The sequence below is a fragment of the Camelus dromedarius genome, chromosome 6, assembly GCF_036321535.1.
Source record: "Camelus dromedarius isolate mCamDro1 chromosome 6, mCamDro1.pat, whole genome shotgun sequence".
Lineage (NCBI taxonomy): Eukaryota > Metazoa > Chordata > Mammalia > Artiodactyla > Camelidae > Camelus > Camelus dromedarius.
The window spans coordinates 43,680,142-43,699,652 of record NC_087441.1 but is presented as its reverse complement, the minus strand read 5'-3'; the positions used below and the strand labels follow the sequence as shown (position 1 = coordinate 43,699,652).

The following is a 19,511-nucleotide window of genomic DNA, read 5'->3' as shown; positions in this document are numbered from 1 at the left end:
GGTGGCTGGTTAGAAAGGCAGCTGGTGGTCAAAGAATAGTTTTGCAAGAGAAGCTCTATCCTACATGTAGCACAGTATTGAATATACAATGTGTCAAGCAGTGAAGCATTTGGACATGTGCAATATCCATTTTCAATAGAAGTGAAGTTTTGTGTTTATGTCACTTAAACATTCTTCAGTTCACTCCATGATTCCTGTGACCACTGGAATAACCACAGAAGACTCATCAAGTAAATTATAAGGGCAGACAGGTACAACAGAATGTCCTTATAAAAGGAGAAACTCCTAGTGCCACTGTGCCCACAAATCGCTGCCTGTTTGTTTTTTTTAAAACATCATTCTAATTTTCACTTAAAAAAAAAAGTTATCTCCTCTAGAGATGTTTTAAAAACCTGTAACTTTGCTTCTGAGGTATTTGCAAGCCTCGCCTCTGTAGTTTTGTGACATCATAAGCGTCCTGAATAAAATAACATACTGCGGCTCACAGGGAGACGCCGTGTCTCCGCAGGCCAAGTGTACCCTGAGAAGCTTCGAGGAGCACACGTAAAATTTTAACACCAAAACTTGTAACAGGAGTTTTTCCTATACTTAAAAAATCCACACTGAAACAAAGTCAATTAAATTTTATTACAACCAAGAATATAAAATAAATGCAATGTAATTTATTTCGTTTTAACAGTCATTTCAGGAAGGATGTCAGGACAACTCAAAAAGCAGGAAACACTTGGCTCCAAAGTGGTAGCGTGTCCTGCGCCCCCCGGAGCAGGCCTCGCTGGGGGTCAGCCGGTTCTGAGTGCACACCTCAGCGCGCCGTGTGGGAAGCATACACAGTCATGTCTGTGATCATATAAAGAGGGATGCGTGCAGAAAATGACTGAAAAAAGAGACAAGGACAAGTACACTTCAAAAACAGGAATTATGGGAAATACAAACTAGGCAGTTTAGAAAGGATATACTACATAACATATATAAAAAGTACTTTGAATTGTTGTTAAAAAGGACATCTTCAGTCCAGATTTTGTGTAATACTTTTAGTGTCTACACAGACAGATCTTTAAAAAAATTAAATAGTATTAATTTACTAAATATTTAGGAGATAACAGTGCATTAAGGATTTTTTTTCCATATAATACATACGTATCACTCCTTTGCAGTGACAGCATAGAAGAGTAAGTATGGCCTTAGGTACAACACATTTTTTTAAAAATCCTAAAACAATGAATTTTGTTTTATGATATTTGTGACTATTCTTGAAGATTAAGGAAACCTAACAGCTATGTTTCATATAAAATATTATTTATACTTGAATCCTTCAAGCCTCCTTTAGTCTAACCGCCATTTCACTGCCTGTCTCCATTCCCTAGAAAGATACCACCACAGAGTTGAGGATTTTTAATTTTCATAGAATATTCCTTCATTGTATAGTTTCTGTTACATACACATATTCAAAGCAGATTAAGCTGCAAGTCTTACTGTCCAACTACTTTTTCTTCTCCTTTACCTTTAGCAGGGAAACAGCATCATTTTAGAGGCATACAACTAGCAGTTGCTTCATCAGGAATGAGGCAGTGACCATGTAGGTAAATGTCCCTTCCCATTCTTAAATGTAAATCGTGTTTACAAGAGCAAAAGAGTAGTGCAGAAGGCCAAAATTCTAAGTACTAAAGTTTTAAAACCACACAGATATAAAAATATACATGTCCTTGGTTTCTGTATGTTACTGCATGAACTATTTCATCATAAGGATTGTTTCAGCCTCATAGTGTCAGCCCTGCTACCAAGCTACCTTACTTACCCCTTAGCACAGCTGTCCTGAAACTCTAGAATCCTTTTTCCCAAACACACCTTACCAGAAAGCTAACTCGAAAACTGATTAGTGGCACAGAGCAGAAAAGCTTCACTTTGATTCCTTCCTCCCTTCCGTAACCTCCCCTGGTTTAGACAGTCCCATAAACTGGGGGATGTCCCCCCTGCCCGCCGCATTCTCAGAGGACTTGACAGTAGTAAATTTTTAAAGAGGAATGTGGTCATTTGGGGACCACAAGGGTCAATTTTAGCCTCAGAAAGGTTCACAGCTCTCCAAGGTCCCACGGTTTTAGGGCCCATAAGTATTTTAAAGGCTTTGTTCTCCTTTACAAATAAAAGGAAATTATGAACCAGAATTACTTCAAAGGGTAATGGGCACCAGTGGGCATCACAACTCTGAGGCAAGAACACAGAAGGAAAGGGCCAGTACCAGTCAGTGACCAGAAACTGTCATGTGTGTAATGGGGATATCTGGCTGTCCTATGTACAGAACACCAGGAGCAACCGATAAAATCCCCTTACAGTTTCTGTATCAGTTCTGCTAGTAAAATTCACTACAAACACGGTAAGCAGGGTAGTCCTGTGATCATATGAGCACATATCACAAGAATTTATATTAAAGTTGTTTATGCGGGATTAAGGGGCGTGGTATTTTGGTTCTTGCACATATTTGGATTTGTCTTTTACTAAATGTAAGCTCTCCTTGAGGGCAGGAACAGAGCTTCTGTTTTCACTGTAATTTCCTACAACCACTTCGTAGAGTGTGTTCTGCCTACAAGGACCACCCAATTGTTGTTGAAAGGCTGCTGTGAACATTTCAAATATATATTAATGCCTGTGGTGATATTTAATCACTGGCTTTCTTGAAGGTAGATAAGCATAGAAACTTCTCCATAACACTCGTTTATTATAGAGCAAAATCTGGAGTAATAACTAACTGGGTTTAGAAGTAAACAAAAGGACCTTCATATTCTAAGATGGTGTCATTTATAAGCCAGTCATCCCAGGAAAGCGTCCTGTCATAGACTCCATCATAAGCTCTTCAGGACAGGAAGAAGGCCTTGCCCTTTGTATCTTCCCCCCAGCATGATATTGGGCACCTGGTGTGGGTGCAGTGAGCATCTGACCACGGTGAGGCTTCAGGGCACAGGGTGGAACTGTGTACAGGTAGCTACATTATGCAGAGGGCTACTAACTTCTCATTTTTAAAAATGGAAGCGGTAAATTACCATGGAGACAAACAAATTATTTCCAATGGAGCATGTCAACTGTTTCATCTTCAGTGTTGACTGATGAGTGTTACTTATAGTCTTTGTTATTGATAAGCAGTATTATGCTGAGATCAGTAAGGTCCTTGCTGGCTACAGTATCACATCAATAGTGCAAAGTGTAAACTGGCTTCTGTCTAAAATCTTACTTTACTTGTATATGGACCCAGAGTATCATAACCAGGTAGATAAGTTCACAAAGAAGAGTTAAAAAATGCATATCACTTGCATATACAACAATCAGCTATTTCTTCTAGCTCAAGAGAACATTTAAAACAAGGCTGGTGCTGCTAGTAGCATTCAGAAGAACACAAATTTCTTGCCCCTTACATTACAGTGGGAGCTCTAAGTCTACATTTCCTTGTGACTTGGGGAGCTTCCTTACGCTGGCTAAGAGAGAACTCACTGGCTAAGAAAGAACTCAGCCTCTAATTCATAGATCATGGAAACGCAAATGTGCATTTCTTTATCTAATATAATCATATACTATCTGCCCATAGTTTTTTAGGCACAATTATTAAGTTTTCTCCTAGGGGCAAAAGAAAGCATTCAGTGCAATGAAAAGATTCTTGATAGAATTAAGTTTCAGTAACAACAGTGAAATTATGCATACATAATACATACTTTAAACATGAACAAAACCTAAATTTTTAACATGCTTTAAAAATAGTCACTCTATGCCTAATGCAAATATGAATGGAGAACACTGCTCTTTATTTTAAAAGCAGATTAATTTGCAGGCTTCTATTTGAGTACCCTTGATTATGTAAGAAAGGTATTCAAGCTGACCCAGATGTGACAAAACCAATACTTCTTTAGAGAAGCCAACTTTATATACAATACACACTAAAAGCTTTTCCTTCAAGGGGAAGCAAAACATCCTTTGATCAACATTACTCCTTAAAGAAATCCTAGTGCAGTTCATATTCTCTTCAGTTTTCTGGTGTGGGTCACCAGAGGACTGTATTTCATCAAAGCTCTTGAAACCCTTTTTAAAGTAGACTTAAGCTACATGAAGGTTAAAATTATAATTTTTAATTACTGAATACTATTCAGAATAAGATGATTCTGGGAACTAAGTTCCATGATGATTATATAAAAACTATTTCAGTTCTTCATAGCATAAAGCATAGTAACTGCAAAGATCTAGGCTGTTTTTGGTTGCAGGTTCCCTCTGTCCCACCACTTGTCTTTTTATTAGACCTTCCCTGAAACTAGATAAATAAAAACATAATAGTAAAGTACTTTGGGACAGTAACAGTTCCCGTTTAAGACTTCCATGAGCAAAACAACGTAGTGCTTTAAAAGGTGCGTATTTATACCTATGTTGCTAGATCAGTTCATGAAGTATAAAACTATACACCACTGGAGTCCTGTTTCTAAAACATTAAAATCCTATTAAAAGAGCTTTGAAAAGATAAATCATAGTGATTGCTACAGCATGAGAAAGGTGCACCAGGAAATCCTTCCAAAAAATGCTGAAGGTTACAGAAGTTAAGTGCTGGGATTAGATCAGACGCTTTATCAGAGAAGTCACAATGGAATACATGCAGGGAAAGGGTGTTGGGGAAACTTCACAAAAATCTTCTTTAAGTCAATAAAGAAGAGACATCAGTCAGTCCTGCAAAATGCTTAGTATATAGTTTTCCTCCTAAGTGGATGAGTTTCAAACGGCATCATAGTTTGCATTTTTGGTTCTTTTCAATGCAGATGTCATATTGCTGGAGTCTGTGCTCTGGGCTGCAGCTGGTCAGTAGCGGTGGGCCTGGTGAGACGGGTGGTACTGTGCGCTCTGCTGAGATGAGGAGGAATACCCTAGTGCGCTCTGGGACTGCGAGGATCCCTGAACGCTGCTTTGGTAATTCAGGCGAGAACTGGAGTGCTAGAAGGAAACAGGAAAAGGGAATTACCGATGGAGCAAGGGGATGGCCCGAGATGTTAATCACAACAGGACGGAGAAATGAGCCATTTTCATCAGAGGCTCCCGGTTCTGATCCATGGTAGCTGACAGCTAATTTAGTTTGTTAATACATTTTGCTGATTTGAAGTCACAGCCTGCCACCACTGTAACCACATGTTCTGGCATGCATGAAATTTGGCTGGATTTCTTTGGGAGATAAGCTACACTGGCAATGAAAGGTAGAGGGGAAACTTCTGCTGATTAATTCTGCTTTGTTATTCTTTGAATAACTGAGATTTGCAAACAAGAATAATCAATTTGGCATAGTGAATCGGTGATGTTCATAATGTATACTGATGTGCTGTAAATTTTCTCACTATAAATAACAAAGTTGTGATTAAGAAATCATGTTTGAAAGAAAAGAGTTTTCAGAGGTAGAGGCTAGAGTGGCATCGGCAATACCACCTACGAGAGAAAGCAAGGTGATGGTGGGTGGGGTGTGGCAGCAATAAGTGGTTTTTATAAATGTCAGGTAATATTTACAATTTTTAAAAATTCATATGTGGAAATGCCCTCAAGAGAAGGTGTATTTCAATTGTATTTGTATTTCAATTCTGTGTATTTTTATTACCTTAAATGAAACATTAATCTTCATAGTGCCAGGGGCAAATATGAAAAAATATGTGAAAGAAAAATTCAACTATAGAATAAAAACATGATGCTTGGATAAATATAAGCACTGCTGGAACCAGTGTCTTTGGCCATGCCCAGAAAGCTGGTTCCTCCTATGAGCAAAGTGGGAAAGATCATACATAAAAGAGCTACTACTTGGAGTTAAAAATGTAAATGACCTTGAGGTGGCACTGGCAGTTTAAGGAAGAACAAATCAGTAAGGTTAGCCCACTCAGTGCACAAAGGGCAGCCTAACTGGACTTGCAACATCTGGTCCAAGACAACGGAGCAGTAAGATAGTCTTGGTTAAAAATAATCCCTCTTAGTTCTTTTCTATGCTATATAACTCTGACTAGTTGTGTTGCTATAAGAAGCCTTTCCAAATTCCAAATTCTGTGTTTTATTTTTAAATTTATTATTTTTTAAAAAATGTTCTTTCCATTCACAAGGCCTACAACTGCTAGGCTGGCTATGACTGCTTTTACTTTAGCAAATTAGACTCAGCACAGCAGCTTCTCCATACTGGATAAAGACAAACATGTCCATAATGTGAGAGCTGCAGTGGGACTTCCTCACCCCTCACGCTAGTGTCTCCAACTAGCTAGCTGAGGTAGCTGCCCATTTCACAGACACGCTGTTTTATTTTTAAGTAGGCAGCACAGTATGGACAAAGAAAAGCATTTGAAGAACTCTTGGATTTGAAGGGAATAAATACAGTATTTAAGAAAACTGTTCATGATTGACTGTGATCAGATCTATGTAACACAATCAGAAACACAAAGATGAACCAGTATATAGTAAAGGCTTGTTGCTCATCTAATAGGAATAAACTAATGTTAGGGGGAAAATTGACTTTATAATAATATTATTTATTTATAATAATATTATTTATTTATAATAAAGTCAATTTTATAATAAAATGCAGGTCCATTCATGACTACCGTCCAAATAGCGAGCTGCTTCTAGGAGAGCAGCGGACGCCTTGATTAGTTTAACTGGAACCCACAGAAGTGCTAGTATATGCCTCCTTTGCTTACAGGGAAGCTTCCAAGAGAAATTTTCCAAGTAGTTACGTGAAAACACATTCATGTGTTGAGATATGCCAAATGTAAAGCCAGGTTAGACAACTATTTATTTAGTCTTTCTTGTTAATGCTCCTCTTGATTCCAGTTCCTAATCAGTGAATTTATGTCTTCCTTGCCTGTGGTTTTGTTTCCTATTATCTCTATACTAAGTGCTCCTCCTCCACCAGTTCCCTGAGGGACTATGGTTCTAACCAACCCCCTTTAATTTTAAGTTTTTTCCCTTCTTCTCAGATCTTTTCTTAGCTTGTTTCTACTTGAAAACATCCCCCACCCCCCAAGATTCCCTACGGTTTTCGCCAGTATTTTTACCTCTCTCCAAATACCAATCCTTAGACACTTTTCCTTTAATTTCACAGATTAGTAGTATAATTGTAGTTCTTTTTAATTTTAATAACAAACAGTATTTTCTAGCCTCAAAATTATCTCTAGTGAGATTTAACATTGGTTCCTGAGAAGTCTCAATCTTAGTCTCTTTCTCTTCTATGTTTATGTGGCTCCTTGCTGATTATTTTCTCCCAGTAACAGCAAATCCTTCTCAAGTATGCCACTTCCTTTGTTCAAAATAAGCCACCACCCCAGTCTCTTTTCAATTGCTTATCTAAATATCTTTTTCTGACCCAAACCTGATAAGCAGCTATAAGGTAAAAGGAAAAATTTTCTTTGAGGAGGAGATGCCTGCCTCACCTTCCCTCCTCAGGCTTTCAGGATAAACAAACGTCAAGAAACAAAATACCTTGCAATTGCATGAAATGACAAAAATCTTCACTTTCATATAATGCCCTAGAAACAGGATTATACAGTTTGTGTAGTCAAACTTTATAGTTAAGTACTACTTAATTCTAAAAGGATCTATTATAAATCTACTTCCCGTCTCATGAAATATATTGTTAAAACAAGAGACAACAGGCTCACAATGGAGTCACTTGTGCTAAGCCCATGTCACCAAACCAAGACTTCATACCTCACCTAAGTGCAGTTCCCGCCACTCCCAAGAATGTAATCTTACCCAGTCAGTCTGGAATTGCCTGGTCAGCACTGGTGAGATAATCTACCTGATGGACCCCTGTGGTCCCCCAAAGGAAGGCGACCTTGCCTGACACAATCAGCTCTTTGTTAGAATAACTTCCTTGTCCCACCTCTTTCTGCCTATAAAAGTCATCCATTTTGTACAGCTCTTCAGAGCTGCTTTCTTTTTCCTAGATGAGGTGCTACCCGATACATGAATCACTGAATAAAGCCAATAAGACCTTTAAAATTTACTCAGTTAAATTTTGTTTTTTAACATTATGAACACTAAAAAGTACAAAATGCAGGAGAGTACCTGATACTCTGATGGCATAACAGGCCCGCCTGAGTTTGCGCCTGAAGGCCCTAGCCGTGGTTTCTTGTTTGGAGGCACCTGATTAAGGCCGGAGTCCTGACTGTGCTGCAGCCCTGCTCCAGCACCCCCGGCCCCAGCCCCAGCCCCTCCTGCAGTCCCGTTGGTCTGGGCGCTGTTCTGCTGCTGTGGGGGCGCCTGCGGAGGGGCTGCTGCCTGCTGTGGAGGGGCTGTGGGCTGCTGATGTTGGTTCTGCTGCTGCTGTTGATTCTTATAAAGAAAAAAAAAGGAAGCTTGGTATGGAACTAAATCAAATCTTACATTACATGATATGCATGTGAGACTGCTGACCAACCTGGGGAGCAACCCACGTGGAACACCAAAGTGACAAGTGACTGGAGAATGGCGCAGCCAAGGAATACAGTATCCCCGGAAGTCAAAGTACTGAGCCCTGAACAGGACTCCGTCTCTGAAGTTCATTTAGATTGCACAGTCATCCTCCAAATCAGCCACAGACATCCCACTAAAGACCGCAGGCACACAGGAAATAGTCAGCAACTCATTGAAACAGCTATCATACGCTTTTCAATCATGATTTTGGGAAAGTAGGGGTATACAGGGAGGGGCCAATTACGATTAAAGAATAGAATGATGTTTTGAAAAGCAGCCTGCATAAAGTGATGGTAATGACACTGAACAACCAAAAAGCAAGAATTAAGACTCAGGAAATAAAATCAACTATAAAGCAAATCAGGAAGATCATTTACCTGTAAATGCGTATTTCAAATTGCCAAGTACATCTACAATAAGGTAAATACATACTTTATGCAATAAAAGGCAGTTAAATGTATAGGAATTATTAAATTATCCTTCCCTGAGTTCTCTCTTGTCTCCCTCACTCTCTGGATGGGAGGTGTACTGTGCAGAGTATACCTTGTCTCCTTTCTCTTCAGGCTCATCTTCATTAAGGAATTCTCGTTTGGGGTATGGAATCTGGCAGCCAGCAAACACACTAAAAATCATAAAAAGAAAAAAAATTAACTCATGTCATGACCTAAAATCTACATTGACCTTGTCCATTTAAAATTCTATTTTTTAAATTTCCTACTCTTCATCTGTGGCTGGTATTTGCTGGATGCCTTTCAACACAACTTAACTGAAGCAATAAGAAAAGAACAATTTGTTGTCTAAGTTTTATACTAATTGCCATTTTCAATAACAAACCTTAACTGGAGCTAGCTAGTTGACATATATGACATAGAAATTTCTCCGCTCAAACTTCATCAACACTAAAAATAACTGAATTTGTATTTGTGTCAACAATGAAAATAATTTTTTTTCCTCAAGTAAAGCTGTACCTCTAATAAATCCAAGCACAATTTATATTTGTGAGTGTAACAACAATGGGGAAATGGAGGGGTTTGGTGGTGCAGCAGACACACAGAATTTTAGTATCTTAGTTTTCTTCTGGTTTGGCGTAAACTGTTCCAGCTGACTGATCTATAAAAATCCCATCTGTTCTCAGCTTTAGCTTTTATCTGTAAAACTGATTCATGGCCATTCCTAAAATACTTGTTTTCATTCACACCTCTTCACAGTTTTGCCTCTTTCAAAATACAGGACCTTTCACTTGACTAGTTTTTCTCTGAGGCAGTATTAACAAAGAAAGGAGAATACTTCAATAACGAGTGTTTTTCTTGCTTTCAGCCACGATCCGACACCGTCAACCTGGAGCAAAGCACACAGAAAAGGAAGGGTACATACTCTAATGTTGGCAAGGGATCCTCCTGAAAATAGGGATCCTGCAGAGCCTGCTCTGAGGTAATTCTCTTGGTTGGATCCATAGTAAGGAGCTTCTGAAGCTAGAATAACACATAAATTGATAGCACATGAAAAATTTATTTACAAGTCAATGTTTTGATTTTTTAAAATAAATTTTTGGGAGGTAATCAGGTTCATTCGTTCATTTATGGAGATACTGGGGATAGAACCCAGGGCCTCTTGCATGCTAAGCATGCATAATGGTAGGTAGTCATTATGTTTGGTAATAAATAGAAACTTTAAATTTTATGTAGAAATGGAGTCTGTCTACATGGCTTTGGTCTTTATGTTGAATCAACTGATTTCTTGGGTTAACTGGGTGACTCTCTACCCACCCCATTTTTATTTTTGTATTAAAGTCTCATAGAATATCAAATGCCATTTTGTATACAGCTCATTGCAATATTAATATACTACACACATCTATGTGAAATTGGCAGAAATCATTAGCATAGAAGCCCTTTTAGAATTTAATTTTTTTTCTGCTGAGAAACCATTGGAAAAAAATTAAGGCTAGAAGTCAAGGGTGGCATCTCAAAAGAAAAACATTTCATTTCGCCCCAGCATCCGCCAATTTCTTTTCTTTCTAAAGAGGAGGAATAGCTGGAACAATTCCATGGGAAGGGGTCAGGTGAGAGCTGTGCCTACCAAGAGGAACACTTTGCTGTCAGGCTTGACCTTGTGTTTCTCCATGTACTTTATGAGGCTACTGTTGGCATACCTGCAAAGACAGGACAGTTAAACATTAGTGAGAACACTCACACAATTTACATTTTTTAACAGAAAGTTACAGATTGGTTTTCCTATAAGGTATGTGTTAATTTAAACCATTGTTTTTTCTGTTTAAAAAGGAACACCTGACCAAATATCCATAAATGTGTGAAGAAATAAGAATTGTTTATACACTGCATGTAAGAGTTTATATTGTTACAGTCACTTTGGAAAATAATTATGCATTAACGATTAGAATTGAAAATGTGAATATTCTATGGTCCAGCAGTTCCTTTCCTAGGTACATACTCTAAGAGATACCTTTGCACCTGTAAGTCAGGATCTCAACCCTCAGGCTGAGGGGTGAATAAATGGGTATTTTATTATTTTAAATTTTATTATTATTGTATAATAGACTACATATTTTCATCATATATGCTTTCCTATATATGAAATATTTCAAATTTAAAAGGTCAAAAATTAGGTAATATATATTTATGGTAGATGTAGTGATATAAAGAAGTACAAAGAAAAAAAATCGAAATCACTTGTAATCAAGCTATTCAGCAATAAAAAACACTGTCAAGATTTTGATAATTTCCCTCTGGCATTTTTTCTATACAAAGATATGATACAAATATAGAGGCATTTTTGTTTTGTTTTTATAAAATTAGGATTACACTCTATAAATTATCCTAACTCTTAATATTATTTCATAAACATTTTTCCCTGCCAAATGATCTTTAAAATTATTACTTGTAGTGGTTGTATATTTTCTCCTGTTACCAATGATGTTTGTTTCACAATAGCTATAAAATGCCAGTCCTTGGAGGTAAATCTGGTACACATCACAGGGAGATAATACTGTACAGCAGGTGAGAATCAGAGACTCCCACTGGACTCCGACTCAGTCATTTACCAGTTGTGTGATCTTAGGCAGTTAATTAACCTCTATGAAAGCCTTAGATGCCTCATCTGAAAAAAAATGAGGGTTATAATTATACCTACCTCATGGGATTGATATGGGGAACATTGGCAAAATGTAGGTAAAGGGCTTAGCACCATGCCTGGCACATAGTAAGTACTTGGCTAGCTATGTGTGGCTGCTCTGATTGCTTTTTCAAGATAAATTATTAGACCTATTAGGTCAAAGGGTATGTACATTTCAAAGCCTTTAAAAATTTTTTAATATAGGCTGGGTTTGGCTCAGGCTCCTCCCCAGCAGGGCTGCCAGGCTCAGCGGTGCCTCAGCATCCTCCTCCACATTGGAGCCCCCTCAAAGCCTTTTTTATGTGCCCTAGAACTTTGCTACACAAACCTGATCCTCAGATCAGTAGCATGGGCACCTGAGAGCCTGAATGAGGAATGCAGATTCTCGGGCCCTGCCCCAGGTTCTGAATCAGAATTTGCATTTAACAAGGTCTCCAGGTGATTTGTAGGTACATTAAAATTTGAGAAGCATTCACTCTCACCAGTAGCATAAAAGAGTGCCCATTTTGTTATACTCTTGCCAACACTAGGTATTTTTATTTAAAAAAAAATCTTTGCCATGTGTATTAATTAAAAAAATTTTTACTCCAATACCAGGAATATTTTTATTGGCAGGTAGCCATTATCTTTGGTAATAGAAAAAAACTAAAGTTTATGTAGAAATGGAGTCTGTCTGCATGGCTTTGGTCTTTATGTTGAATCAACTGATTTCTTGTGTTAACTCCAGATTTTAGGTTGTTTTTATCATAATATAAAATGTCTTGAAGTTGAGAAATTCTATTACTCAATTCCCATTGTGGTTTCTTCTTATTTTTCCTAGTATTAAAGCTAAGATGAATTACTTGTCATTTTCTGAATTATCCTCTTCCAGATTTGCTACAGTTTAGGAGCTAAACAGTTTTCAAAGTAATTCAAACTCTTTATATACATTACAAAGCATTTTACCAGACCATGTTTATTCAAACATTCAATTCTTAAAGTCAACTTACTGATTTCCTTTTAATCGTATTTCCACCTTGCCTTCTAATGAGCTATAAGAGCTGACATCTTGCAAAGATTACAGAAACTTCTATTGTTATCCTTCTTAATTCCCTCTGAGTAATTTTTTAGATATGATACAATGAGAATAAGTTATTATTCTTTTACTTTTTATGTCATTTGGAATAACATTTTCTGGATTTTTTTATTATATTTTACTTTAGTGACTTGTATGTACTGTATTAGATTTAGCTAATTTTTAATAAATTCCTTTTTGTCTTATTATTAGGAGCCTGCTTTTATGTGGATAAAATTGTTTGCTTAGGAAGTACGGGCTCTTATCTCTACAATTTTCCTATTATTTTTCTAACTGAATTTTATTTATCTTTTAAAATTTCTCTCCTTTTATTTCTGGTTATTGTAAAAACTGTCATTTTATGTAAAATTTTTCCTTTGGTCTCTAAATACTATGATAAAATGTTAAGTGCCTTCATTAATTTTCTCCATCTTTTACACTGTTAGAGTATCTTCAATTACTTGAACCACTTTTCATTTAATTTGACAAGTAACTAATGAGCACGCACTATGTACCAGGCCCTGAGGATACTTATAATGTTGTATAAAATAGGCACAATCCATATTCTCTAGAGGGAAAGGCAGATAAGTGTTCAAAAGCCAACTATAGTACAAAGTGATCAGGATGCTGAGAGAAGCAGCACAGGATGTTAGAGGAGTGCAGAGGGGGAGGCCTCCTCAGGAGAGAAAGGATAAACAGGAGTTAATCTGATGAAACAGGTGGGAGGAAAGTACCTCCTAGGCTGAAGGAACAGCATGCGTAAAAACCCAGAGGTCAAAGAAAGCTCAGGGATTTTGAGGATCTTAAACAAATTCATGATGTCCTGGCTATAGAGCACAAAGTGGACAGTGGTTTAGGAAATGAATCTGGTGAGGTAGATGCCAAGGCTTTGTAAGCCATATTAAGAAACTGAGGGCAATGGTGAATTAAGAGCAGCTTGAAGACTGACGTGATCCAAACTGCTTTTGGCAATGACTGCAGTACAGACAATGCGCTGGAATGAAGACTAGAGGTAGAAATACCACTCAGGAGGCCACTGCAGGATTCCAGGTGAGAGAGAGTGGTGTGGACTATAAAAGTGGCAGGGTAGATGGAAAGAAATACAAAGATTCAAAGGATAGTTAGAAAAAAGAACTGACTAGATGCACCAATGAATATTATTTATATGTAATACGGAATTACTTACGTTGTTCTTCTGAAATCTTTTTGAAGTGTGGGGTATTCTGGCATCTTTCTAATATCTTCCCAGTCTTTATCTTGCAAAAAAAAATATTGAATATTGTTATTGGAAATAATGTGTTACTTATATAAAAATCTTAGTTTAGCTTAAAAATATACATAAAAATACTTAAAATATGCTTTTCAAAAGGAATGTTTTTGAATTATGACTCAAACATTATTTTGGAAAAATATAAATACATTACCTGCAGGAAACCCCATGACACTAAATATCCGATCTAGTTGATCATGATGAAAAGGATTGCTTGTTTTTATATCTTCCTGACGACAGTGAAAAATAGGTTCTGAAGTCAACAACTCAGCAAATATGCAACCTATTGCCCATATATCTATGAAGGAAGAAAAACAAGTTTTGATACACATTTATTATATTTCCTTGGTTATAATTTCTGGATATAATCACAACCTACATATAAAAATACTTTTCACAATGGAGGAACAGATAAAATATGTAAAAGGATTAAGAGACACAAAGTTCCAACTATAAAGTGAGTAAGTCACAGGGATATGATGTACACACAGGGAATGCAGTCAATGATATTTAACAACTTTGTGTGGGGATGGATGGTAATTGGACTTATTGTGGTGATTATTTCATAACATACAAAAATATCAAATCATTATGTTGTACGCCTGGAACTGATACAATATTTTGTGTCAAGCATAACTTAGAAAAGAATCTGCAAAATTAAAAAAAGCTTTTCAGTGAAACAATATACAGAATATAATAGGTATATTAAGAAAATATATATATGACATGAAATAGCTGTATCAGCACATAACAGATTGAAAGCCAAATAAAATTTACTTACAAATTTCCTGAAGAAGATAAGCTTGGGAAACTCAGTAGAGCAAGCAATGAATTTACTTTACAAATAGGCAAAGGCCTTTCTAACCATTAGTATTAATTTAATCACCAAAGCATTCAATTGATAATCTGACACGGGGCATAATACTCAAGATTTGATAGACTAAAACGGTATCGTCATCAGCTATGGTGATACCTTCCTTTTAAGCAATCAGATGCATAATGACAGCACAATCTCTGAGTTGTCAGCCTGGACAGACAGTACAGATCACATAAAACGATTTGGAAAGACTCAACTTTTATCTGAAAGATACCAACTTCAATTTTTTCAATAAATTGTAAGGTCTAGAAGCTGATTAATACAAGTATATATAGGCACTGTGTGACACCAGATCTTATCTGAACACATTCATTTAGACGCTGCCCCAGCCTTCCAATGTGCCAGGGTAAAGCTCGGTACCTTTAAAAGTTTTATTAACTACTTCAAATCACCAGTTATACAGATTATTCTATCTAGATTTTACCCATTGAAAAACTATAATTTAGACTCTAAGACTATATTCACAATGCTTTGCCAAATGTACATGTGAATTAATTCTTGTGAAATATATATTCTTACTTGCCCACCTAAATGCTGTTTAATAAGTATGTTTTTAAAAAGATAATAATGCACAGACTATGGTATAACATCGAAAAGTACAATGCTTAGCAGTCTTCTGAACATGGGAATAACATTCTGTAGATAAGCTCTCCATTAGCTAGAATTACCGTTGGTACACCATTTCATAAAACAAATTGCCAAATGAAAAAAAAGCATAAACTAATGTCTCACACATCTGGCTCCATTCAGGAATGGTTTCCTTCCACACAAGTTACCCTTTTGGAAAATGGGACCTATCCCTTCAAAAACCATTTGTATTACACTATTACCTGCCATGTTAAGAGGCTATGAAAGAGGCCTAATGACCCAGGAGGGTCACCGTCATCATGAAGCTCCGTCAGCAAAGTGCAGAACAATAATACTGCTCAGTGTCTACTTTTTAATTCTTTTCTTCTCCCACATCATGTTGGTTGTCACTCTTACCCCTGATATAGCTGCCTCTGACAGTCCCACCTTTCTTCCTGCTGGCTGCCTGTACCATGCAGTCGACAGGGACTGTTACTGTATGTTGCTGGTCACATCACTTCCTGGTTTGCCCTCTGTTCAAAGAACAAGAGCCAGTATCTAGCTTTCCCAGAGAACGGCTTAGAGAAAGAACTTCAGTGTAGCAGGTAGTGTTAAATTCTAGGATGTCCTGCCTCATATTAGCATCTGATTTTAAATGGTCATCTGGCTCCTGTACCATCTATACCCATTTCTCAGCTCTTTCCTTTATCAGCAACTTGTTTTTTTGTCTATCTCCCTCTTCCCCTTCCTCCTTGCCCCCTCTCTCTCTCTCTTTCTCTCTCACACACACACACTCCTCCACTTACCTTGCCCACTAAATGTCACTCCATAAACCTTCACTGATATCTAATCATCAGACTCTTTTTTTCTATGCTCTGAATAGAAATAATGCTCATTTCTGGCCTGAACCAGGTATGGAGAATTGCAAGAATAAGTGAATGTGTGTGTATTTATTATGTCTGCTATGAATACATTTTAAGCCTAAAGATAACTAATATGGGGATTATTCCTTTTCTGTGCCTTAACTTTTTTCCCCCTGATTTCTATCCAGAATGGATAATTGGGACTTGACTAAAATTAGAAATTAATGATTATGTTTTTATCTTTAATTGAGTAAATCTCATTTTTACTGAGCAAGTTAGTTGTAAGCTGGTTAAAATTCAATTTCAGTTCTCCTTACCCTGAGGAAATAAGAAATATAATTGGTTTCCAATTCAAACCCAATTACCTTTATTTCCCAAAAAACACATCTATTTCTTTTACTCCAACAGCAGAGTCCCCTGGAGGGGACTGGAGGAATCACATTCTGTAACCTTCTCTATCGCCTGCACTACAGAAAGTTTATGGGTGGCCCTGCGGAAAGATGGCTTCCATTGGTATGTATAAAATTTTAAAAAGAACTGGTATTTATATAATGACTCGTAAGGAGCTTAGAATATGCAGATAACATTTATATCTACCCATAGGATTTTTTCCAATCTTGACTTAGCTATTGGAGAACCATTATTAACAGCATCTACAGGCTATATTGCCCTTTTAACCAAAGATGCTAATGTGTGCCTGAACTAGCTTCTCCTGGGAGGAGATATTACTGTGCTTAAAAATGTGAAATATGTTCTGACCTAAGAAAAATTTCTGACTTCAGAACACATTCATGAAACTCAGCCTCTCAAAATGCAGGACCACATACAACAGAATCACTAATGGTACATGTTAAACATGGGACTCACTACCGTGGGTTTGCTGAATGAGAATCTGAGAGTGGGACAGACCTGGTGAGGCATCATTTAGTTTAACAGAAGGTTTTCGGCTAAACCTGCCTTTTCTTACTGGAAACCTCCCTTCTAGACACTGACTGGATAGTGCTGTTTAGTCCAATGCATGTGGATTTCTGCTAGTGTCACATACCCTGTGCCCTGGTTACCTCACCATCAATCCTGTCCTCAGGCACCACCTGTTGCTTCCCACTAACACTCCCCTTTTCTCTGTCTGGCTTTTGGTCTCCTCCTATCCTCTGGTGCCTTCTGAAATTGTCCAGGAGATTTTACTGTTCTCAACAGAGAGACCTAATAACAGAAAAAGCAAACATAATTCTAAATGCCTCAAAAATGCTGCCCCTCAGTAAGTCATTCATTGGAATGTAGAGCCAGTCTCTGATTTTCACTCCTCACTCTGAGGACCACTCCATTCCTTCCATTTGCTTTTTGTCATTCTCCTCCCTTCACAGACAGCTGCCACTGTCCACTGCTGATAGTGTGGCCTTGCAGCCTCCGATAAGGGGCCTTACTGTGGGCTCAACTGCCAGGGCACAGTTCTAAGGTCGGTCTCACACTCCTCCACTGTCAGACACACACTGGTTTTCCTCACCGTAGCTGAGGCCACTCATAGGCTTTTTCACTAATTTAACAAAATCCTTCAGCAATATTTATGAGAGATAACAATATTCCACACTGCTAGTGTCTCAATCCCTAGACAAAGATAGTATAAATGTGTTCTGGGTATCCAAGTTTTGCAGAAATCAGACCTCCTGATGAATGAATGAAAAATTATTGTATTTTAATTTTTGTTTCCCTTTTTACCCATGAATAGGTTAATCATGAGTCAAATATTTTCAAACATAAGAACTTCTTTTGTAGTATTTTAGATGCGACCAGGTTTTTCATAAGCTTAACAGAGAAAGGATTGTGCTTACTTATCTATTTTCAATAATTGTATACTTTAAGTGCCTTCATCAATAGAACCCAACAAAAGCAACTAAGTGTAGTCAAAACAAATACTAGTCTAACATAAGTAAACAGAAAATTCAACAAAAAGAAAATTTAAAGAAATACACTTAGCAAATTTAGGTATCTTGCAGAACCAGCCCTTCACATTAGCCGTATTATTTACTCCCTCCCTATCCTCTTGTTTAACCTCCTTTAAAGCAATATCCAGGTTTGACGACAGCTCTCTCTTCCTGATCCTCTCAATTAGCAGCTGGGCTCTCTGAGGATACTATAGAGACCAGGCAGCAAAATCTCTGATGCCTCTGTTCTGAAGCAAATTTTAAATCCTACACAGTGCTTATAGCAGGTTTTTTGGGTTTTTTTTTTTTAGTTTAGTTTTTTTTTTTTTTTTTTTTAACTTGGTGAGATAGCAGGATGCTGAGCACAGCTAATCTACCAAGACTCTATTTCCTACCTTCATGGAGAAATTGCCATTCTGATAACTGTAATGGCAAGAGAGAAAGATTAGTCATGTTGTTTCCTCCTTAGGAGAGGACTGACTAACTTTTCCCCAAATGGAAGGGGCCCTCTCCAGTACCACACTACTCCCATTTTTCTGTTTTTCTTTTTGTGAAGAGAACAATTCTAAACCTCTCTCCCATTCTTCTCATCAATAGTAGGTAAATGCAAAATAAATTTGCATGTTATCATTTCCATAGCAACTCAACAGGATTAGATACTTCCATCCTTGAAAGAAAATGCTTTCTTTTTTTTTTATAAGAGTCATATTCTCCTATATAGTTAAGAATCCAAATCTACCAGAATATAAAATCTGGGAATACAGACAACAGGACTTTTACAAAGAGATATAAAGTGGTTTTTACAAAGCAGCTTTATTATTATACCATTTACTATTTATGAGAATTCAATATATGATATGATATGATATGATATGATACTGCAATACTTATCAACTGTAAGTAAATCATTTTATACTAACTTACCAATGGCCTTTGTATAATGCCTTGCACCAAGCAGAAGTTCTGGAGCCCGATACCAAAAAGTCACAACTACTGGATCCAAATCTGCTAGTGGCTTTAGAGGAGAATTGAATAATCTGGCAAAACCCATGTCAGCTAAAAGATAAAATAGTGTAAAACTCAGTTTGCATGCTGTTATAAACATGCAAGGTTAATGACAATAGCCACTAACCTTATAAAGTAATCTTTTCCCTCCTTTTTCAACCAGTGGTCTGCACCAGGTCTCCCCTTCTGAGGTAGATACTAATATTGTGCCTAATTTACTGATGAAGAAACTGAGGCTGAAAGATATTCTGACTTGTCCAGGTCATAGAACTAGTAAGTACAGAGTCAGAATTAGAATCCAGGTCCGACTTCAGATTCCTGGCTTTCAGGACACTTAGAATAATATTCTTAAATGTTTTAAAAATTGAAAACAGTCTAAAAG

General features: G+C 37.2%; 1 protein-coding gene across 5 annotated transcripts in view; it reads right to left on the bottom strand.

The window, feature by feature from the left end:
* Window positions 1–608: 608 nt before the first annotated feature.
* The window catches only part of CDK19 (cyclin dependent kinase 19), a 136,206-nt gene continuing 117,303 nt past the window's right edge, over window positions 609–19,511 (bottom strand). For 4 of the 5 annotated variants that reach the window (XM_010989585.3, XM_031456159.2, XM_031456158.2 and 1 more), the window contains 8 exons: window positions 19,049–19,180; window positions 14,050–14,193; window positions 13,812–13,881; window positions 10,519–10,591; window positions 9,814–9,911; window positions 8,983–9,061; window positions 8,053–8,319; window positions 609–4,956 (listed from right to left, as the gene is read on the bottom strand). In XM_010989585.3, the coding sequence (XP_010987887.1) occupies window positions 4,825–4,956; window positions 8,053–8,319; window positions 8,983–9,061; window positions 9,814–9,911; window positions 10,519–10,591; window positions 13,812–13,881; window positions 14,050–14,193; window positions 19,049–19,180 (995 nt within the window). In that variant the 3' untranslated portion in view covers window positions 609–4,824. The remainder of the gene's footprint in view (window positions 4,957–8,052; window positions 8,320–8,982; window positions 9,062–9,813; window positions 9,912–10,518; window positions 10,592–13,811; window positions 13,882–14,049; window positions 14,194–19,048; window positions 19,181–19,511) is intronic. The other variant, XM_064486779.1, reaches the window with a different exon arrangement.